The sequence below is a fragment of the Dreissena polymorpha genome, chromosome 1, assembly GCF_020536995.1.
Source record: "Dreissena polymorpha isolate Duluth1 chromosome 1, UMN_Dpol_1.0, whole genome shotgun sequence".
Taxonomy (NCBI): Eukaryota; Metazoa; Mollusca; class Bivalvia; order Myida; family Dreissenidae; genus Dreissena; species Dreissena polymorpha.
In genome coordinates, this window is record NC_068355.1 from 111,296,811 (window position 1) to 111,320,140 (window position 23,330).

Genomic DNA, 23,330 nt, shown 5'->3' on the forward strand with positions numbered 1-23,330 from the left:
TCTTAAAATGTGTTAAATAACTATTTAAATATTATCAATGAATACATATTGTTTGACTGACCTATGGCACAGCCTAACTCTTGGTTGAAACTACAACATCAATCTAAATAATGTGACATTGGTAAATTCTATTTCACTTATTCTTAAATTATATCATGCTGGTTATTTTTAGGTGACATTTGATGGCCAGATTGGAACAGGTATTCAAGGAGACATGGCTATTGATGACATAATCTTCACTCCTGGAAAGTGTACTGGTGTAATACCAACATTCGCCCCCGTACAATACAGTACTCAACCAGCCCCAACCTACCGTGAGTACACAGGCAAATTAGCTTTGCTCTGGGAAAATGGGACTAAATGCATGTTTTCAAAGTGTCGTCCCAGATTAGCCTCTCTCCACAGGCTCCACTGCCACTGATTGTTTTTCGTTTAAAATTAGGTCTGGTATTTGGTCCCATTCCCAACGGAAAAAAGTATATATTTTTCCCAAATGGCACCTAAAAATTCCCAATTGAAGGTTTCCAGAAGAACACTTTTTTTGTTAGATTTCAACGTTTTGTTCATCTCCTATCCAACCATATAGGTTCAACTTTCTTTTCTCAATTTGAAGCATTTTTTATAGAAAAACAGAAATAGCAATACCTAATTTTTAATTTTAGTCAAATCTCTGCGAATTTTCCAAATTCAAAGAGACCCTACCCCATTCCCAAAATGGTGAAAAAAACACTGACTGCTGGACCACCCTTTTCACAAATGCAATAAAGCAGGCTTTTCTTGAGCAAGGCTCAAATAGTTCCTTTATTATTTTAGTGTCCACTTCAAACAATATATGTTGGTCCTAATGAAATAATTTTATTGTTTGACTGCTAACTTTATCTTTTGGTAAATAGCCTAGCTTTACTGGATAAAAACAACAACAATGAATTACTATAATTATAAAATTGTATGTTTTTTTATTTAGCCTAACATAAGTAGTTCATTTATTGAGGTATAATTATTTGAATGTTTCTGCCATTTCAGCACCCTCACCCTACGACTGTGACTTCGAGACAGGTGCCACGCCCACGTGTAGCTGGACCCAGGACACCACAGACCGGTTTGACTGGTCACCCAAACAGGGCATAACCGGCTCTCTTGATACTGGTCCAACATTTGACCACTCGCTGCAAAACCAGAACGGTAAGTTGTATCTGTTGTTCTGTGGCTGCTCTTTTTTGTGGCATGCAAGTTATGATTTATTGTGAAGGTGGTAACATGAACACTAAGGCAGTTGGCATTATAGAATGGTTCTAGGTCCAGTAATCATCAACCAGTTCCAGTTAAAGTCTTAAATTGAAGAATATTCCTATATTTGAAATGTTTTAAATTTTCCGTTTTGTTTGAATAAACGTGACATTAGACATTCTAAATTTCACCATTCTTCATATAAAAAAGTGTACCCATCACATAAGCACCATTGATAGCTTTCCTCTTTTCAAACTCAGAATTAAACTTTCCTGGTTCTTAGTCTGTTCTATAAAATTAAATCTCAGAACTGGTTGGTAAATACAGGCAAGGTACACACTTATTTTCACTGTGTTAGTACCCTGTGGATGTATTCCAGTTGGTAAAATATGAAAAAAAGTTTTGATGAGGTCTGGGCATCATCCATAAGCTTTTCAAGAAAAAACAACAACATTTGTCTACATTTTTATGACCATATGATCTCTGCAAGGCCGCTACATCTACATTTGTATGTAAATCTGTTCTCAGCTAGGCCGCCACATTTACATTTGTATGTAAATCTGTTCTCGGCAAGGCCACTAAGTCTACATTTGTATGTAAATATGTTCTCAGCTAGGTCGCTACATCTACATTTGTATGTAAATATGTTCTCAGCTAGGCCGCTACATATTCATGTGTATGTAAATCTGTTCTCAGCTAGGCCCCTACATCTACATTTGTATGTAAATGTATTCTGAGCTAGGTCACTACATCTACATTTGTATGTAAATCTGTTCTCGGCTAGGCCACTACATCTACATTTGTATGTAAATGTGTTCTCAGCTAGGCCGCTACATCTACATTTGTATGTAAATGTGTTCTCAGCTAGGTCGCTACATCTACATTTGTATGTAAATATGTTCTCAGCTAGGCCACTACATCTACATTTGTATGTAAATGTGTTCTCGGCTAGGCCACTACATCTACATTTGTATGTAAATCTGTTCTCGGCTAGGCCGCTACATCTACATTTGTATGTAAATGTGTTCTGAGCTAGGTCACTACATCTACATTTGTATGTAAATCTGTTCTCAGCTAGGCCACTACATCTACATTTGTATGTAAATCTGTTCTCGGCTAGGCCGCTACATCAACATTTGTATGTAAATGTGTTCTGAGCTAGGTCACTACATCTACATTTGTATGTAGATCTGTTCTTGGCTAGGCTGCTAAGTCTACATTTGTATGTAAATCTGTTCTCAGCTAGGCCACTACATCTTCATTTGTATGTAAATATGTACTGAGCTAGGTCACTATGTCTACATTTGTATGTAGATCTGTTCTCGGCTATGCCACTATGTCTACATATGTATGTAAATCTGTTCTCAGCTAGGCCGCTACATATTCATGTGCATGTAAATCTGTTCTTGGCTAGGCCAATACGTCTACATTTGTATGTTAATCTGTTCTCAGCTAGGCCACTACATATTCATGTGTATGTAAATCTGTTCTTGGCTAGGCCACTACGTCTACATAGAGGCGTCCGGACGGCAACCCAATGACACTGCCCGTCTCCTCAGCCAGTCTGTGCCACTTGCTACCGGTGGAAAGTGCCTCAAGTTCTGGTACCACATGTATGGCTCTGACATCTACAAGCTAAATGTCTACGCTAAACTTGGTATGTGGTCATGTGGGTCTAATTCTTCTATATGAGCCTCAGTCTGGAAAAACAGGGCTTAATGCATGCGTATATAGTGTCGTCCCTGATTAGTCTTTGCAAACAGCACAGGCTTATCAGGAACAACACTTTCTGCTTTAATTATATTTTTTGCAAAAATCCAGTTTATGCAGAAGGTGTCATCTCTGGTGAGCCTGTGTGGACTGCACAGGCCAATCTGGGACACTATGCACATGCATTGAGCCCTGTTATCACAGAGTGCAGCACATATTTGCCTCCATCCCCATCCTCTACCGAGGATGAGTTTGGGGTTGCAGTCTGATAACGGGGAATTTGAGTTATTTTCCATCCTACAGGCAGTTTTGTCTTAATCCCCACAATTGTAGATGGTGCGCGTATTAAAAGATAAATGTAGGAGCATTATTTGATATGTAAAATCAGACCAAAATATGTTTCATGATACTCAAAATATTAAGGCATAAAAAGTATTCTTTAGTTCAAAACATCTTGTATAAATATCATGTGTTCTCTACGCAAAAAAAAGAGTAAAACATGTTAATATGTTATTAAACCCGTTTTGTTTCTAGTTAAAGTCTTTATACTTTAATAGAACAGTAATAAGATAATAATTTGTTCAAGAAAGTGCCTTTGTGTTTGATTTTTTTTATCAGAAAATTAGAACAATATAGATATTCTATGTTACGTATTTGTCTTAATGTCATGTTCGTCAATATTAAGATATTTCAGGCATTGGAAATGCCAGTTATTTCAAATGTCAAGAGATTTTCATGATTGGTTTAATCCAGCTGCATGACAAAAGCATCAAGCTTGGGTAGACAGCTCATTGTTTTCATTTTCAAGCGTCGAACCTTGGCAGTGTTCTGTGGAGCAAGATGGGGACACAAGGCAACCAATGGCGATTCACCAGTGTCTACATAACACCGCAGACCTTGACCCCACCCCAGCAGGACATCGTCAATGTTAATGTAAGTAAACAAAAGATGGCTTTTATACGAGAATTGTGTCGTAAATACAATAGCCATCTATGACATTTGTGCCAAGAAATAATGTTATGACATGCTGTCATTTTTGCCCATTACCTTTGCCATAGACTAAACATGCACGCAGACAGTTATGTAGATGTCACATAAAAACCGTTTTTGCTCAGAATGAGTTTGGTGCACCCCTTGAAAACATGATTTTTTTTTACCAATTGGGTTGCAAGATGCTAAAAATAGTAACAAAATTGACAACTCTGAGGAAACCACACATTTCCCACTTGGGATTTCCAATAAAGGAATTTTTATGCCCCCCTTCTAAGAAGAGGGGGTATATTGTTTTGCACATGTCGGTCGGTTGGTCCGTCCACCAGATGGTGTCCGGATGATAACTCAAGAACGCTTAGGCCTAGGATCATGAAACTTCATAGGTATATTGATCATGACTGGCAGATGACCCCTATTGATTTTCAGGTCACTAGGTCGAAGGCCAAGGTCACAGTGACTCGAAATAGTAAAATGGTTTCCGGATGACAACTCAAGAATGCTTACACCTAGGATCATGAAACTTCATAGGTACATTGATCATGACTGGCAGATGACCCCTATTGATTTGCAGGTCACTAGGTCAAAGGTCAAGGTCACAGTGACTCGAAACAGTAAAATGCTTTCCGGAGGATAACTCAAGAATGCTTACGTCTAGGATCATGAAACTTCATAGGTACATTCATCATGACTGGCAGATGACCCCTATTGATTTTCAGGTCACTAGGTCAGAGGTCAAGGTCACAGTGACTCCAAACTGTAAATTGGTTTCAGGATGATAACTAAAGAATGCTTACACCTAGGATCATGAAACTTCCTTGATCATGACTGGTAGATGACCCCTATTGATTTTCAGGTCACTAGGTCAAAGGTCAAGGTCACAGTGACAAAAAACGTATTCACACAATGGCTGCCACTACAACTCTCAGCCAATACGGGGGCCATGCATGTTTTACAAACAGCCCTTGTTTGTTTGGATGAGCAACTAAAAAACGAAAAAACAAAACAAAAACAAAACTAAATATATTGTTTTATTTCAATGTCTTTAATATATGTTAAATTATTTCAATGTATGTATTTCAGAAGAGAAATGTGGAAATGCAGAGTGTTTGTTTCAGTTTGTTATAGAAGGCATAGTCGGCAAGAGTTACCGTGGGGATATCGCAATTGATGATGTCACTGTCAATGATGGTCCCTGCCCACCAACAGGTGTGTGGTCACTAAATTGTTTCTTATGTGGTATAATTTAGTATTGTATTTAACTTATTTAAAACTTGGAAAATCAGGTATGTTAAAACAGTGGTACAGAGACTTATCAATAAACTTATAAAGTTGTTAAGGTATTGGTTGTAACATTTATGTTGAACTTGTTCCTTGTTATAATGGTTTCAAATATTTGTTATGAAAGTCATATTATAGGAACATGTTATTTTGAATGTGCATATTTTATATAAAAATAATAAATATATGATTCCATGTATTCTATAACTATGTGATATATTTTAGTAAAATTGTAATAATAAGTCGATAATTAATGATAAATTAACATAGTTGTGTGTTCACATGGACTAGAATACTAAAGAATCATGACACATTTTATGCAAACAAGCCAATAACGAAATGTGTATGTTACTTATTTGTGTACTTAACAGATGATTGTGACTTTGAATCCCCAACCATATGTGGCTACACTCAGTCCCAGAGCGACAATTTTGATTGGACGAGAGCGTTTGGGTCAACAAGTACATCGGGTACAGGACCATCTACAGACCACACCTATGGCACAAATACCGGTGTGTGGTTTATCCTAAGTTGTGATATGAGGATTTTTGTGGAAAAACTGGGCTTAATACATGTGCATAGAGTGTCAGGCTTATCAGGGACGACACTTTTTGCTTAAATGAGAGTTTTTATGTCCCCCACTATAGTAGTGGGGGACATATTGTTTTTGCCCTGTCTGTCTGTTGGTCTGTCTGTCTGTTTGCGCCAACTTTAACATTTTGCAATAACTTTTGCTATATTGAAGATAGCAACTTCATATTTGGCATGCATGTGTATCTCATGAAGCTCCACATTTTGAGTGGTGAAAGGTCAAGGTCAAGGTCATCCTTCAAGGTCAGAGGTCAAATATATGTGGCCAAAGTCGCTCATTTTATGAATACTTTGGAATATTGATGATAGCAACTTGATATTTGGCATGCATGTGTATCTCGTGGAGCTGCACATTTTGAGCGGTGAAAGGTCAAGGTCATCCTTCAAGGTCAGAGGTCAAATAAATGTGGCCCTAATCGCTTATTTTATAAATACTTTTGCAATATTGAAGATAGCAACTTGATATTTGGCATGCATGTGCATGTCATGGAGCTGCACTTTTTGAGTGGTGAAAGTTCAAGGTCAAGGTCATCCTTCAAGGTCAGAGATCAAATATATGTGGCCCAAATCGCTTATTTTATGAATAATTTTGCAATATTGAAGATAGCAACTTGATATTTGGCATGCATGTGTATCTCATGGAGCTGCACATTTTGAGTGGTGAAAGGTCAAGGTCAAGGTCATCCTTCACAATGTCAAGGTCATCCTACAAGGTCAAACATCATATAGGGGGACATTGTGTTTCACAAACACATCTTGTTTTCTCTGATAAGTTGGCTGACGTCTTGTCAAAGGTTCCGCCTGTAATTAAACATACGATGTAGATGCAGGTCTCGTTTTGAATGCAAGTAAATTGCTTATTTACTCACTTTTATCAACTGGCAAATAATATTTATCTGGAAAACAATTCCTGAACATAATCAATACTTGTTATTTATTTTTAAAGAAGATACTTCCTTTGTACAAAAAAATTCCATAAAAGCAAAAAGTTTTGTCAATCTTTACCTAATCCAGACTGCATGGGCTAATCTGGGACGAACTTTTACACACATGCATAAAGCCCAGTTTTCCCAGAACAGATCTCAAGTATTAAAAAATACGAGTAAGGTAAATATAGAATATGAAGCCAGTATGGTACTAATGTTGGTTTTCTAAAGTTATATTGGATGAGGGACGCAGCCTCTCAAGTGAAATTAAACTGGACTCGAACAAAACAACTTACAAACAATTTACCATACTAGTTTAACATCCCAACTATTGTATAACATTTCAATCTATTATTATTTAAAAACAAATTATCTGATTGCTTAATTTAAAATATTTTATAAGTTTTTCCTCTAACTGTTTTGTTAACATTATTCATCTCGGGTCTCATTATGTTCAGAGATACATTGTTGGCTGTTGTTATTTTGTGACTTCTTTTCAAATGTATTTGCTAGTACTGCTAAGTATTTTAGTTTTAAAAAAACATATTTATCCAATGGTTGTTTCTTTCATCTGTAGGATACTACATGTACATTGAGACATCGCCACCCACAAGGACGGGTGACAAAGCTCAGCTGATAAGTCCCACCTACCCACCGACTGCGGGCCGGTGCCTCAATTTCTACTACCACATGCTGGGTCCTGGCATTGGCACCCTTAATGTCTACAAGAGCCAGCAGGGCCAGAACGGACCCACTATTTGGTCCAGCACGGGCAACAAGGGAGATCAGTGGAATATTGCACAAGTCACTTTGAACAGTAACCTCCCTTTCCAGGTGAGCTCATGCTTCTCATTCTGTTAGCAGCTTATGTAGTTTTTTTTATTTAATATAAACTCAACTTTCAAAGACTTTTTTTAACACATGTCAAAAAAGGAGTGGTGTGCAGGTAGTGACAATGATGCAACAAAATTAAAAGGACAGTCAAAAAGGTCTTCAGAGCTTTGTGTAATAATATTACAAGTAAAATTACTTAAAAATATGCAATTACAGATATCATTTTATTGTTTCTGCTTACTGCAAGTTTATTTATAAAGTTAAAAACCTGATATTGGCCGCTTTTCTTGCAGATTGTTTTTGAAGGCATCAAGGGTAGTACAACTCTTGGAGACATTGCCATTGATGACATCCTCCTCACGAACGGACCATGCCCATTGGCTGGATCATGTGACTTTGAGACTGGTTACTGCACCTGGGTAAACGACCAGTCAACAGATGATTTTGACTTTGTGCGATTTAAAGGCTCCACTGCCAGTACAGCCACTGGGCCTACCAATGATCACACTTTGGGGACAGCTCTGGGTATGATATGGGGATTATATGAGCTGCGGGGCTTATTAACGCAAATGAATTAAGCCCCAGTTTCCCAAAGCCAGCATATCTTAACTGTTAAAAATTGTGTATTTTCATGAATATTATTTGTGTTAAAAGATTATTTTACTGATTGTTGTATTATATAGCACAAAAAATATGGTGCCTTGTGAAAAGTTTTAAAATTATACACAAATTGGTAACATTAGGAAAATATGTAATGTTTCAATTTTTGACACTCTTTAGTTCTGATAAACAAATCAACCTATGAAATATATGCAATTTTATGGTAACTTATAACACAATTGAATAATCTTTAATGATCAATAATACTTTAAATGTGCAGAACCTTGGTGATTTAGGGCGATTAACATTGACTGCAAAGTAATTGTCGTAATTCTTGTATCAAATTGTACATGATAGAAATGTTAAGCAATTAATACAAAATAAAAAACTTTGCTTGTATTTCTGCAGGCTACTATATCTACGTAGAGGCATCGTCTCCAAGAAAGCCAGCTGACAAGGCAAGACTGAGGTCGCAAGTGTTTGACCCCACAGCTGGGAGCTGTCTGACCCTCTGGTACAACATGTATGGGGCCAACATTGGCAGCCTGAACGTGTACACCCAGCCAGTAGGAACCCCGGCCACCACTCTGAACAAAGTGTTCAGTCTCTCCGGCAACCAAAACCAGGCCTGGCAACAAGCCAATATTGCTCTGCAGTCAACAAGGCAGTTTTTCATAATTATTGAAGGCACTGTTGGGAATGGTTATTCAGGAGATCTGGCACTTGATGACATTTCTGTTAATGCTGGTGCTTGTTCACAGACACGTCATCACCGCCATTGTTTGACTGTGGAGTATCAGGAAGTGTTCCGATTGCGGCAACCAAGGTGTGTGACTTCATTCAAGACTGTTCCAATGGTGCTGACGAAGCCAACTGTGGTTCATGTAACTTTGATTCCACCGACGATGACGTCATTTGCGGGAATACTGATATTAGTGTTGGCTCCTTCCGTTGGCAGAGGGACAACTATGGCACTCCGACAAACAACACGGGACCGACTGTTGACCACACAACTGGAACAAGTAGTGGCTACTATATGTATGTTGATGCCAACAATGGACAGTTCAACGCCAAAGCCATACTTCAGACTCCAATTCTGCAGTATGCCTCATCAACATGCCAGTTCTCTTTCTGGTACCACATGTATGGCACAGGCATTGGAACTTTGACAGTTTCTACCCAGATCGGAAACATCATCACACCCATTTGGAGTTTAAACGGCAACCAGAGCAATGCCTGGAATCGTGGCCTTGTGGATATTGGCCGCATTTCAGGACCCTTCAGTCTGCTTGTTCAAGCCTCCAGAAGTTTTTCTGTCACTGGTGATATTGCAGTCGATGATTTTAACTTCACAAACTGTGCCCTGCCAGCCGGAACAGGGTCTTGTTCCTCAACCCAATTTACGTGCCCTTCCAATGGTGTCTGCATTGACAAAAGCCGCACGTGCGATTACACTGATGACTGTGGAAATGGTGAAGATGAAACTAGTGCCCTCTGTTCTGGGCTGACCCGCTGCGAGTTCTCCTCCTCACTCTGTTTCTGGACACAAGACCAAGGAGACAAGTTTGATTGGACTCGGCGATCAGGGCCGACAGTCACATTGAATACCGGACCAACTCGTGACCACACCACTGGTACCAGCACAGGGTTCTACATCTATACAGAGGCCTCGGCTCCAAGGAGACCAGGAGATGCCGCTAGACTGATCAGTCCTGTCTTCCAGCCAACCACAGACCCCAGTTCTTGCAGCTTCATATTCTATTACGACCTTTATGGCTCATCCATAGGTGCTCTGAATGTTTATGTGAGAACACAAGATCAGGCTGTGACCCAGATATGGAGCAGGACAGTGCCCCAGCCAAACGTCTGGGTACGGGCTCAAATCAGTCTCTTCTACTCTCAGTCATTCCAAATCATAGTAGAAGGTATAATAGGATCGTCTTTCTATGGAGACATCGGTCTGGATGATACGATCTTTACCAAAGGATGCCTGAGATCTAATGCACTTTTCCCGCCAAATTTCACAGTCCCTCCTTCAGTTGGTACCACCGCTAGTCCAACATGCGGCGCAGGTCAGTACCAGTGCCCTCAAAGCAACTGCATACCAATGAGCCAAGTGTGTGACTTCCAAAACGACTGCTTTGATGGCTCTGACGAAACCAACTGTGGACCTTGCACCTTTGAGAATGACCTTTGCAGCTGGCAGGACATAAGTTCTGGAATATTCCAGTGGAACCGAGGGGCTGCTAACACGTCCTATGGCCCAGCCACAGACCACACGTCCAATTCTCGCATCGGCCACTATGCATTTGTTCAAGGGGCAGTGGGTGTTTTCCCTGATTATGCCATTCTGTCAAGTCCAGCCCTGCCAGCAGCCTCTGCCAATTGTGAAATGAATTTCTTTTATTATAATTCTGGAACTCAGTTCCAAGTTACTTACTTTGCCAATGGAAGAAAACTGACACTTTGGGTGAATAGTTTGGATACTACCAACCAGTGGAAGCAAGGTACAGTTTATCTTGGTCAAAGATTTGGCCCTCAACAGGCTGGCTTCCGTCTGAGGTTTGAATCTTTGCCAAGAGGTAATGCACTCAACAATAATGCAATCATTGCAGTAGATGATGTTACCTTCTCAAACTGTAAAGTTGGTGCCGCTCTACCGACTGCAACGTGTAACTTTGAGACTGATTTCTGCTTGTGGGGTCAAGACCAAAACGATCAATTTGATTGGACAAGGATAAATGGGTCAACACAATCCGTTGGCACAGGTCCAAGTGGTGATCATACTTCTGGCTCTGGCAGTTACATTTATATTGAAACATCATCCCCTCGAGTAAAAGGTGATATTGCCCGGCTTACGTCTGCTAATTTCCCGCCAACTTCCAGCCAAGGCACATGTCTGTCATTCTGGTACAACATGTTTGGTCCATCCATAGGAACGCTAAACCTCTACCTCCAAACAAGCAGCAATAAGACTCTGTTTTGGTCCAAGTCTGGAACTCAAGGAGATGCATGGAACCAAGCCCAGAGGACCATTGTTTCTAACATTGATTACCAGTTGATATTTGAAGGAATTGTGGGTAGTGGTTACCAGGGTGACATTGCACTTGATGACGTCACAACGACTGCTGGCCAGTGCCCGCCAAATCTTGCATGCGACTTCCAAAATGACTTTTGCAGCTGGCAACAATCTACTACTGACAACTTTGATTGGACAAGAAATAAAAATGGAACTTCCACCTTAAATACTGGTCCACCGTATGACCACACATTTGGATCAGACTCTGGTTATTACGCATACATTGAAACCTCAGCACCAAAACAACCAGGGGACCAAGCCGTTCTTGTAAGCCCAACATTTGTGAGTACTTCTCCGCAATGCTTTAATTTCTGGTATCACATGTACGGAACAACAATAGGCAGGCTTGTAATCCACCAAAGAAGCTTGGGCTCTTCATCTCCCACTGAAATCTGGATAAAATCTGGTGACCAAGGCAACCAATGGAGAAAAGCACAAGTAACTGTTTATCCCAGGGACAACGTACCTTACACTATCGAAATTGTTGGCTTCAAGGGCAACGGCTACACTGGGGACATTGCAATTGACGACCTTGTGACCCTGTCAGGGGCATGCCCACCCACTGGTTTCTGTGACTTTGAGCGTGATAATTGTCAGTGGACTAACACTGGAGGTGACGATTTTGACTGGCAGAGGGACAAAGGTGGAACTCAAACCTTAACAACGGGGCCCACAGTAGATCACACCCTTGGCAGCTCAATGGGATACTATCTGTACATTGAGACATCAGGAAATAACAGAAGAATTGGAGAAAAAGCATGGCTGGTCAGTGATTACCAGGACCCAAGGACAGCAGTTTGTATTTCTTTCTGGTACCATATGTATGGAGCAGGTATTGGCAGCCTGAATGTATACACTAAACAGGTCTCCTCAGGAAGTATGGTTAAAGTTTGGCAATTAAGTGGCAATCAAGGAAATGTCTGGCAGCAGGCTAATGTTGATATCTCTAGCAATAATCAGTTCACAATTATATTTGAAGGTGTGTATGGTGGCAGCTACTTAGGTGACATTGCCATGGATGATGTGCTCATCTCCTACACCCAATGCTCGAGTGTGACACCCATGACAACCCAGTATCCTGGTGTCGGGTCATCCCCAGCCACATACCCACCATCACCAATAGACTGCACATTTGAAATAGGCCTGTGTAGCTGGAGTCAGGACCAGACGGACACATTTGATTGGTCGCCTAATTCTGGTTCAACCGCTTCTCTCAAGACTGGCCCTGCATCTGATCACACTCTCCAAACTAATGCAGGCCATTACATGTACATAGAAAATTCTGGAAAATCAGTCAATTCATCAGCTAGACTCTTGAGTCCCATTCAACCTGTGGATATTTCTGGACTTTGTTTTAAATTTTGGTACAATATGTACGGAGCACACGTAAATGCTCTGAATATTTACATACTGGCTGGCGCACAAAAGACATTGCTGTGGACAAAATTGGGAAACAAAGGCATTGGCTGGAACTATGCCCAGATTTACATATCCCAGCCTGGGACCTCAGTTCAAATCATCATTGAAGGTCTTGCCGGTACGGCTAGCGATGGTGACATAGCAATTGATGACCTTAGCTCCAACACAGGTCTCTGCCCACCACAGAACACGTGTGACTTTGAAGAAGGTCTCTGTGGTTACTCGCAGGACACCACTGACCAGTTTGACTGGGCCCTGCACCAGTCGTTTACTGGAACAACAGGCACCTGGCCCAGCAGTTGATCACAGTGAAGGCACCGCAGCGGGACATTACATTTACATCGAATCTTCCTCTCCCCAACATCCTGGGGACATCGCCAGAATTGACAGCCCCGTGTATAATCCATCTTCCGGATCCTGCGTTACATTCTGGTACAGTATGAATGGCATCACAATAGGAACTCTGAACATCTACAAGAAGACTGGGGCAACCCGAGGTTCACCATTATGGACCATGAGTGGCAACCAAGGATTGCAGTGGCAGAAAGCCCAGGTTTCTGTATCCAGCTCTGTGGGTTTCCAGGTCACATTTGAAGGAATAATTGGCCCAGGGTACAAGAGTGACATTGCACTTGATGACATTGACATAAGTCTGGGTGCTTGTCCCACTGCAGGCTCTTGTAATTTTGAAAAAGATCTTTGCGACTGGACCAATGCAAATGCTGGCGATGATTTTGACTGGGAAAGAATTCAAGGTGCCACTGCCAGTAACAACACTGGACCTCAAACAGACCATACTTTGAACTCCGCCTATGGAACGTACCTGTACATTGAAGCCTCAGACCCACGTCAACAGGGGGACAAGGCCTGGCTTGTTTCTTCCGCTTATCCCAATGGTACGGACCAGTGTATTTCCTGGTGGTACAACATGAATGGTGGAGGTATGGGAACACTTAATGTTAATGTATGGCCTTATAACACGGGCATGAGCCAAACCACCATCTGGCTAAAATCTGGCGATCAAGGTCCAATGTGGAATCAAGGACAAGTTCAAATCCTTGATCCAGGAGCAGCTTACAGAATTGTCTTTGAAGCAATACGAGGTCCAAATTACAATTCAGATTTAGCCATCGATGACATTATTCTGTTGCCTGGTAATTGTATGGGGCATGCTATCCCCCAACTCAACCCGTGTGTCTACCAGTGTGATGGACACTGTGTGAGAAGTGATCAGATCTGCAATCTTATTAATGACTGTTCAGACATACGTGATGAAAACACATGTGGTTACAACTGCAACTTTGAGACGGGGACCTGCAATTGGAGCAATACTAATGGCACAAGTTTTGTTTTTAAACAGGGACCAAGCCCAGTGCCAAATTCCAACCTTGGTCCACTCTTTGACCACACAACTTTAAGTCCCAATGGACATTACATGTACCTGGATGCAGACAAGGGATCCCTCTACTCTTCAGCTATCTATGTCAGCCCTCTTCTAATGCAAGCATCCCCTTCATGCGAGATGGTCTTCTATTATCACATGACAGGAACATATATCGGTCAGCTTGAAGTCACACTAAAACAGGACTATCTGCAATCAAGAGTATTCTTCCTTCTTGGTGATCAGCAAAATGTCTGGAAAAAAGCTGTAGTTTACATAGGCAGAATGTCAAATCCCTTCAATGTGGTTATCAATGCAAGAAGAACATTCTCTACCAATGGTGACATTGCAATTGATGACATCTTTTTCCAAAATTGCGGTTACCCAGCACCTCAAAGCTCCTGTGCTGCTAATCAGTTCAAATGCAAAACAAATGTTTGCATTTCCAAGTCACGACTCTGTGACTTCACTGACGACTGCGGTGACAACAGTGACGAAGCCAAGAGCAGTGACATTGTGTCCTGCAGTACGTACCAAAAATGCAGCTTTGAGCAAGATTTCTGTTTCTTCCAACAAGACCAGACAGACGACTTTGACTGGTCACGTAGGTCGGGGCCAACTGTCACTGTTGGCACTGGGCCCTCCAGAGACCACACGCTCAACAGCGCAAATGGGCATTATTTGTACATTGAGACTTCTTCTCCTCAGCGACCTGGGCAAACTGCAAGACTCGTCAGCCCATTCTTGTTTGCCAACGACTCCAGTAACTTTTGCATAATGAGATTCTATTACGAGATGTTTGGACCAGATATAAATACATTGACAGTTTATTACAGAACACAGGTCAACGGCCAACTGAATCGACTCTGGGGCAGAAATGGAAATGTCGGGTGATTACTTTGGAAGAAATGAGATCAACATTTTCAATGCGAACCCAATTCAGATAGTATTTGAAGCAACTGTTGGCAATGGTTATCGTGGCGATATAGCCATAGACGATGTGAGCTTTACGCCAAATTGCATTTTCTACACAGGAGCAGTTTCAACAGATGTGGTACCACATTCAACAACCCCTAACCCGTGTGGAAACAGCAGTGTGCAGTGTGCCAACAACAAACAGTGTGTTCCACTTGCAGAAGTGTGCAACTTTGTCAACTGGTGTTCTGACGGCTCAGATGAAGCAAACTGCGGCCAGTGTACCTTTGAGCAAGGACTGTGTGGCTGGCAGGACATAAGCTCCGGAGCTTACCTTTGGCAACTCAAAAATGGAACCGCTCCAGGCCCTTCAATGGATCATACTGATAACAACGTGACCGGAAAGTACATGTTTGTTGACTCTTCAAAGGGAACTTTTGCAGGAAATGCAGATCTGTTGTCACCAACATACGGGAACCTGGCCTCTAACTGCCAGATAAATTTTGCCTATTACACCACAGGTGATAATCAAGGCTTTTTACGACTTTACCTCATATCTCCTGGATCTCAGCCAAGAAGCGGTTATGGCAAAGTCCTCCTTTGGACAGCAGACGTACAAAACTCCACCTGGCAGACGACAAGTGTTGTTCTTGGTGCCCGAGCGCCTGGTTACCAGTTGTTGTTTGAAGCTGTAAAGCGCCTGACAACTGGTGCAATGGCCATTGATGATGTGAGCTTCTCCAACTGCCAAGTGACTCATGCAACAACATGCAACGCTGATCAGTTTTCTTGCGGCAATTCTGTCTGCGTAGGTAACAACCTGCTCTGTGACTTCTCTAACGACTGTGGGGATGGCTCTGATGAAGCCTCCTGTTCCAACTATGTGGAAAGGTGCAGTTTTGAGAGAGACATCTGTAACTGGGTACAAGACGACAGCGATGATTTTAACTGGTCATTAGGCGCTGGAAGTACGGCAACTACGGGAACTGGTCCCAGTTATGATCACACTTTTGGAAATACCACTGGACATTACATATTTATTGAATCATCCTCCCCACAGCAATTTAATGATAAAGCAAGAATTGTGAGCCCAGTTTTTGTGCGAACCACTACTGGAACCTGCAGAATGCGATTCTTCTTCAACATGTATGGAGTAAACATAAATGCACTAAACATCTACACTAAGAATTACGAATTCGGACCCATGGTCTTAATATGGAACCTTACTGGTCAGCAGCAGGCATCATGGCTTAAGGCAGACATTTCACTTACCAGCAACGATCCCTTCAGAGTCATAGTCGAAGCTACTGTAGGAAATGGTTACCGTGGGGATATAGCTATTGATGACATTTCATTCACTCCTGGCTGTACATTAATGTCCACCACTGCCACCCTGCCAGCAATCTTCACCACTCCATCAGCCTGTGGTTCTGGAAAGTCGCCTTGCCAAAATGGTAAATGCATTTCATCATTGAACTTTTGTAATTTCCGTGACGATTGTGGTGACAACAGTGATGAAGCCAGTTGTCCAGCGCTGACGAATTTCGATGTTGGCAATCGACAAAACTGGATTAACGATCCATCAGCTAATTTCCAGTGGCAGATAGGTTCAAATGGAAACCCAACAGCATTGACTGGTCCAACAAATGATCACACTACCGGCACCAATGGGACTTTCTTATACACCAAAGGAATTATCACTGGCTTGACAAGAGTGGTCTCTCGGTTAATTAGCCCCATTTATAACCAGGCTGGGAAGACATGCAATTTTACGTTCTGGTATAATGTTCATGGCAGAGAGTTTGTCAACATCAACATCTACCTGAAACGGGGAGTGTCAGAAGACCTTTTGGCGCAGATTGGAGGCGGAAATTTCTTCAGCAATCCAGACACTTGGAAACAAGGGACAGCAAGTCTCCCAGTTTGCAGCTCATCATTCCAGATCATTGTTGAGACATCTTCATTAGGTTCGTACCAGTTACCACCGGGTTTTGTTGCCATTGATGACCTGCAGTTTCAGAGCTGTGAGTATTCTGCTCCGCCCTCCAGCTGCCTACTGGGCCAGTTTGCCTGTAGCAGTGGCCATTGCGTTGATCTCATCCAGAAATGTGACTTCCAAACGGACTGTTGTGACGGCTCAGACGAGAACAAAGATACATGCACAGGGTATAATATGTGTGACTTTGAATACAGTCTGTGTGGATGGCAACAACTTCATAGCGACGCACTAGACTGGACGAGACATCAAGGACCAACAAGCACTATTAACACAGGACCACCTGCTGATCACACCACAGGTTCACCTTCTGGATACTATCTCTACATTGAATCCTCAATACAACACAGTCCTGGTGATGCAGCGAGACTTACGTTCAGTCTTCCTGTACCAACAGGGGATTGCGCTATCAGATTCTGGTATTACATGTACGGTACTGACATAGGCTCACTGAATGTCTATCAGAACTCACTGGATACTGGAACAGTGCTCAAATCTAATATCAATGGTACCCAAGGACAAAAGTGGACCATGCTCTCAGTCAGTCTGGATTCAACTGTTCCGTATACCATCATTATAGAAGGGGTCATAGGTCAAGGTTACCATGGTGACATTGCTATCGACGACATCTCCCTTACCCCAGGCTGTGGGGCACCAACGTCCCCTGCCCCAATGTTAACTTACCCCACACTGTCACCACTACCAAACTCGACTCCTGTGCCATGCCCAGTTGGTCAGTACACTTGTGCCAGTGGCCAATGCATCAACGCATCACTAGCGTGCAATGCCAGAAACGACTGCGCTGACATGTCTGATGAAACTCGCTGTGCCCAGCCATGCTCTTTTGAAACTGACTCTTGTGGTTGGATGGAATCAATGACAGATGGGTTTGATTGGATAAGATCCAGCGCTGCTCAAGCTGCGATCTCTGGAAAATCTGCAATGGCTCCACCTGTGGACAATACCCGTGTCAATCAGAACGGCTACTTCATGTATGTCATGGACAGCACCAATGGTAATACACAGACTAGGGTGGCCCAGCTAGTTTCACCCACTTTGTACTCAGCCAATCAGTACTGCAAGATGCAGTTTTCTTACTATCTCAATGGCCAAGATATTGGTCAGCTGAGACTATCAATCCAAGAGTCAGGCTCACCCCCCGCTGTGTTGTGGAGAATAGTTGGATCAGTTGGTGCTGGATGGAAGACAGTCACCGTGGAACTCGGCAAGCATGTTGGCTCGTACATCATCATGTTCACAAAGCTTGCTGGCAATTACAACGGCCAGACTGCCATTGACGACATTCAATTCCTTGATTGCGTACCAGCAGTTCCTCAGGCCAGCTGTCCATCTGGCATGTTGGTGTGCACAAACAAAGCCTGTGTAGGGATGGACACACTCTGTGACATGACCAACGACTGTGGTGACAACTCTGACGAAGACAACTGTGGTAACTACAGGCAGATGAACTTTGAGGCAGGACTCGGGGATCTGAGCCAAGGCGTAGATGGGCAAGATGATGACTTTGACTGGATCACTGTCAATGCCCCCAGAAATATCACCATGTTCCCTGGGCCACCATTTGATCACACGTATGAAACAAATCTTGGTAAATACATGTACATTGACTCGACACAGCATATTTACAATAGCAGGGCCTGGCTAGTAGCAGGAACTTTCCCAGCAACACAGACCAACGATTGCCAGATAAGGTTGTACCTGTTCATGTACGGAGCAAACGCTAACACATTCAGCATCTACTACAGACTTTACAACTCTGGACCGCCAACAAAATCTGTATACTCTGTGCAGGGTGAACAAGGGCCATATTGGCAAAGAATAAGCATTCCATTGATTATTTCTCAGCCTTTCCAGATCATCATTGAAGCCTTGGCAGGAAATGCGGGTCTGGGTGGGTTTGCTATTGACGATGTGTCCTTCACAAAGGAATGTGGGACTCCCACACCCACGCAACTGCCTACCCCACCCACCACCATCTCAACTCAACCCACAACCGCACAACAGAGTGTTGGAAACTGCACTACGTCTCAGTTCTCGTGTGGAAATACCTGCCTTGACCTTAGTCGACAGTGTGACTTCAAACCTGATTGTCCAGATCAGAGCGATGAACTGCACTGCGGTATGTTTAGCTTTTTGTGTTAAATGTCATCCTCGATTAGCCTGTGAAGTTTGCAAAGGCTTGGGTGAACTGCTCAGGTAAATCTGGATGACACTTTATGCACATGAAAAATGGCCATTTTTGTTTCAGTACAAAGCACATGCATCAAGGCTCATTTGGTTCATTTTTTGTTTTAGAACAAAACACATGCATCAAGGCTCATTTGGTTAATTAACTAATTAAGAGATAGATGTATTAATTGAAACATACTGATAAAGCTTATTTGTAAAATGCTTTCAATTTTGAAATATATTTTTGTCAATTTACATACGCTGCCAAATCAATATATCACGTATTGACCTGCATAATTGACATTGTTCTTCTTTATATGTTGCAGTTAAGTCACGGTGTACGTTTGATAACGGAGACACCTGTGGTTGGACAATAAACAGTGGTCAAGCACCCCGTCCCGAACAGTCCTTTGCTTGGCAGATAAACCAGGCGGCTTTGTTTGGCAACAATCAATACAGCCCGAAAACTGATCACAGTCAGGTAGGAAACCAGCAGACCCTTGTTCAACTTTGTACTTAAACACACTCAGATGAGCTTTGCTCTGGGAAAACGGATTTAATTATGAGCGGAAAATGCCCTCCCTGATTAGCTAGTACAGTCTGGGATGGCGCTTTCTGTCTACACTTGATTTTGGCTCAAAAGAGACTACCAGTACCTTTAAGCAAAAAAACCCATAAAAGCTTATTTTTTTTCCCTGATTAGCCTGTGCAGACTGCACAGACAAATCTGGGACAACACTTTACGCATAAGTAATAAAGCCCCGTTTTGCTATGGCGTCTGGTCAGATATTTTGATTCCTTTTAGTCTGATCAATCAGAGTGTCCTGTCAAAGTTGACTTTTCTTCACTGTCCCATTTATCTAACAGTCTGTAACAAGTTGATCTTACTTCACTGTCCCATTAAGCTAACAGTCTGTAACAAGTTGACCTTACTTCACTGTCCCATTCAGCTAACAGTCTGTTACAAGTTGACCTTTATTCACTGTCCCATTTAGCTTACAGTCTGTAACAAGTTTACCTTACTTCACCAGCCAGTTGAGCTAACAGTCTGTTACAAGTTGACCTTACTTCACTGTCCCATTGAGCTAACAGTCTGTAACAAGTTGACTTTACTGTCCCATTGAGCAAACAGTCTGTTACAAGTTGACCTTCCTTCACTGTCCCATTGAGCTAACAGTCTGTGACAAGTTGACCTTACTTCACAGGCCAGTTGAGCTAACAGTCTGTTATAAGTTGACCTTAATTCAATGGCCAGTTGAGCTAACAGTCTGTTACAAATTGACCTTACTTCAATGGCCAGTTGAGCTAACAGTCTGTTTCAAGTTGACCTTACTTCACTGGCCAGTTGAACTAACAGTCTGTTACAAGTTGACCTTACTTCAATGGCCAGTTGAGCTTTTAGTCTGTTACAAGTTGACCTTACTTCATGGGCCATTTGAGCTAACAGTTTGTGACAAGTTGACCTTACTTCACGGGCCAGTTGAGCTACCAGTCTGTTACAAGTTGACCTTACTTCACCGGTCAGTTGAGCTAACAGTCTGTTTCAAGTTGACCTTACTTCACCAGCCAGTTGAGCTAACAGCTTGTGAGAAGTTGACCTTACTTCACCGGCCAGTTGAGCTAACAGTCTGTTACAAGTTGACCTTACTTCACTGGTCAGTTGAGCTAACAGTCTGTTACAAGTTGACCTTACTTCAATGACCATTTGAGCTAACAGTTTGTTACAAGTTGACCTTACTTCAATGACCATTTGAACTAACAGTATCTTACAAGTTGACCTTACTTCAATGATCATTTTAGCTAGCAGTCTGTTACCAGTTGACCTTACTTCACCAGCCAGTTGAACTAACAGTCTGTAACAAGTTGACCTTACTGCAACGACCATTTGAGCTAACAATCTGTTACAAGTTAACCTTACTTGAATGGACAGTTGAGCTTTTAGTCTGTTACAAGTTAATCTTTCTTCACCAGCCAGTTGAGCTAACAGTCTGTTACCATTAAACACCAATGAAATTTATATAAAAAGGAACACTATTATAACATTATTGTCCTCTACTGGTTTCACCGGAGGGGACTTATGGTTTGCGCGCTGTGCGTCTGTGAGTCTGTCTGTCTGTTACACTTTTATGGACTCTGCGATAACTTTAAAAGTTTTTCATATTTTTTCATGAAACTTGAAACATGGTCAGATGGCAATATGGAGATTATGCACGTATTTTCATTTTGTTCCTACGTCAAGAATTCTGGTTGCTATGGCAACACAAAAATAATTTGACAATGGTTGGGCCGGTAGGGGACATATATTGCTTGGCAATAGTCTTGTTATACCCAACCTTACTAAGTAAAGGGGATGCAATCATTATGGACATCTGTCTTATCATCTGGCTGTTAGTCAGTAGACACAAACCTTTCCTCAGTTGTTTGCATACACTTTTCAATATATAACATTCAAACTTGCAGCCATTTTTGTTTCTTATGATATGAAATTGTGCAAGGGCAATGTTCTTAGTCTTATAGTCTTTCTTAAAAAATAACAGAATGTGTGTCACTTGTTCATCTTAGAATTTCTGTAGCATTAACATAAGTTACTATAAACTTTATTTGTATACATTAAAAACTCTTGAAATTACAACATCCATGTGATATTTGATATTTAACATTGTTATGGGCCTTCTACTTAGTTTCATCAAATTATAACCCTGGTGTCATAACACCCATTTAGGTCAAATTATTTTTATAGACTTACCATGTGAAATTAGTGAAATTACTTAAAAATTAATAAGGCAGAACATTTTAAAAAGTTGATGTAAAATTGTATAATGGTTCTCTCTGGCGGCTTTATTAAAAATACCTTTGGGGTCAACACTTGCCACACCCAAGGATAAGAATTGTTATTCCAATAAGTTGCATGTTTTACTACAAGCAGTGTCGAGGGTATTCTTCACTACATTGTATTGTAGTTAAAGCACACCGACGTGTTTTAATACCATAAATTATGGATTGTAAATTTTACCATTAAATTTGCACAGAAAACTTGAGCAAACTGAGTGGCAGTAAGCTTTTATGACTATAAAAGGTTCAAGTAACTCATCACAAATAAATAGAACATATTTTAGTCAAATTTTGAAATTCATTTTGTAGAGGTCCCGTAATATTGGTTTTAAATGCTTGATTTGTGAACATTTTACTTGAAGTACTTTTCTATTTGCACCCTGAAAGAAAAAACAAATTCCTATGTGGCATAATTTTATTTGTAAAGCTAAATCGATTCAGTTTTAATATTTGCAGAGCATGAATACAGGCTGGTATGCATTTGCAACAAGCTCTCGAGGTTCCTTCAAAGACACGACTGAGCTGTACACATCAACAATTGGAGCCACAGGACCGCAATGCAGTCTCAAGTTCTTCTACTACATGAACGGACCTGGGGTGGATTCCCTCATCGTTTACGCCACAGTGAACGGAATCAAAACACAACTGTTCATGGTGACAGGCAGTAGCGCACCAATCTGGCAGGCGGCCTTGATATTTGTAGGACCCAAAAATGGTTTGGTGTTGACGATCCAGGCTCGCAGGGGCATGAATTACCAAGGCGGTATAGCGGTGGACGACCTGCAGTTTGTTGACTGTCAGCCTCCATTTGTCCAGTTGTCATGCCGACCTGATCAGTTTACCTGCACCAACAAGTACTGCATTGATCCCCAGCTGCAGTGTAATTTTGCTGACGACTGTGGTGATGGCAGCGATGAACTGGTACACAGTTTTATGTTCAACAGTTGCCCTTTTCTGCAAAAAAATGATTATGTTTAAAATAAGTTGTTCTTATTAAAGGTAATAGTTGACCTTCCGTTTTAGATTGTATTACTTTTATTCATCACAGTATTACCTGAGGCTTTTTATTCTCCTGGCTTTGGGAAAATCTGTTTAAATTGTCAATTGTTTATTGTTTTTTGCTATTGATGCATGCTCTGTGTAAATGCATATAAATAATATGCCATAGTTGTCCCAAATTAGTCTCTGCAGCCTGCACAGGCTAATCAGGAATGGCCCTTTAAGATAAGACTGGATTTTTGCTCAGAAAAGACTTCCTTTAAACGAAAAATTCCATGCAAGCAGAAAGTATCATCTCTGATTAGTCTGTGAGGACTGCACAGGCTAATCTGGGACAACACTTTATGAACATTTATTAAA

The 23,330-nt window shown here is 41.5% G+C and overlaps 4 protein-coding genes across 4 annotated transcripts in view; all 4 read left to right on the forward strand.

Moving 5' to 3' along the window:
• LOC127844445 (MAM and LDL-receptor class A domain-containing protein 1-like) overlaps positions 1 to 9,476 on the forward strand; it is a 146,457-nt gene extending 136,981 nt beyond the window's left edge. Inside the window, exons 138-146 of the mRNA XM_052374653.1 lie at positions 173 to 314; positions 1,024 to 1,182; positions 2,726 to 2,884; positions 3,746 to 3,870; positions 5,046 to 5,136; positions 5,580 to 5,720; positions 7,303 to 7,559; positions 7,853 to 8,084; positions 8,568 to 9,476. Of these exons, the coding sequence (XP_052230613.1) occupies positions 173 to 314; positions 1,024 to 1,182; positions 2,726 to 2,884; positions 3,746 to 3,870; positions 5,046 to 5,136; positions 5,580 to 5,720; positions 7,303 to 7,559; positions 7,853 to 8,084; positions 8,568 to 9,328 (2,067 nt within the window). The 3' untranslated portion in view covers positions 9,329 to 9,476. The remainder of the gene's footprint in view (positions 1 to 172; positions 315 to 1,023; positions 1,183 to 2,725; positions 2,885 to 3,745; positions 3,871 to 5,045; positions 5,137 to 5,579; positions 5,721 to 7,302; positions 7,560 to 7,852; positions 8,085 to 8,567) is intronic.
• Positions 9,477 to 9,995: 519 nt separating this feature from the next.
• LOC127844529 (MAM and LDL-receptor class A domain-containing protein 1-like) lies at positions 9,996 to 12,799 on the forward strand. The gene is made up of 3 exons (XM_052374863.1): positions 9,996 to 10,029; positions 10,187 to 12,602; positions 12,736 to 12,799. The coding sequence occupies exons 1-3, from the start codon at positions 9,996 to 9,998 to the stop codon at positions 12,797 to 12,799; spliced, it is 2,514 nt and encodes an 837-aa protein (XP_052230823.1).
• LOC127844455 (MAM and LDL-receptor class A domain-containing protein 1-like) lies at positions 12,657 to 14,932 on the forward strand. The gene has a single exon (XM_052374681.1). The coding sequence runs from the start codon at positions 12,806 to 12,808 to the stop codon at positions 14,930 to 14,932; it is 2,127 nt and encodes a 708-aa protein (XP_052230641.1). The 5' UTR covers positions 12,657 to 12,805.
• The window catches only part of LOC127844451 (MAM and LDL-receptor class A domain-containing protein 2-like), a 29,696-nt gene continuing 21,281 nt past the window's right edge, over positions 14,916 to 23,330 (forward strand). The window contains exons 1-3 of the mRNA XM_052374666.1: positions 14,916 to 19,089; positions 19,466 to 19,620; positions 22,428 to 22,892. Of these exons, the coding sequence (XP_052230626.1) occupies positions 14,916 to 19,089; positions 19,466 to 19,620; positions 22,428 to 22,892 (4,794 nt within the window). The remainder of the gene's footprint in view (positions 19,090 to 19,465; positions 19,621 to 22,427; positions 22,893 to 23,330) is intronic.

Bases quoted from the DNA above. Each gene is read 5' to 3' on its own strand.
- LOC127844455 (XM_052374681.1), top strand. From the start codon at position 12,806: ATGACCTTAGCTCCAACACAGGTCTCTGCCCACCACAGAACACGTGTG.
- LOC127844529 (XM_052374863.1), top strand. From the start codon at position 9,996: ATGGAGCAGGACAGTGCCCCAGCCAAACGTCTGG. The intron at 10,030-10,186 runs GTACGGGCTCAA...CAAATTTCACAG, and splicing joins TGCCCCAGCCAAACGTCTGG to TCCCTCCTTCAGTTGGTACC. The intron at 12,603-12,735 runs GTACAATATGTA...TACATATCCCAG, and splicing joins GGACTTTGTTTTAAATTTTG to CCTGGGACCTCAGTTCAAAT.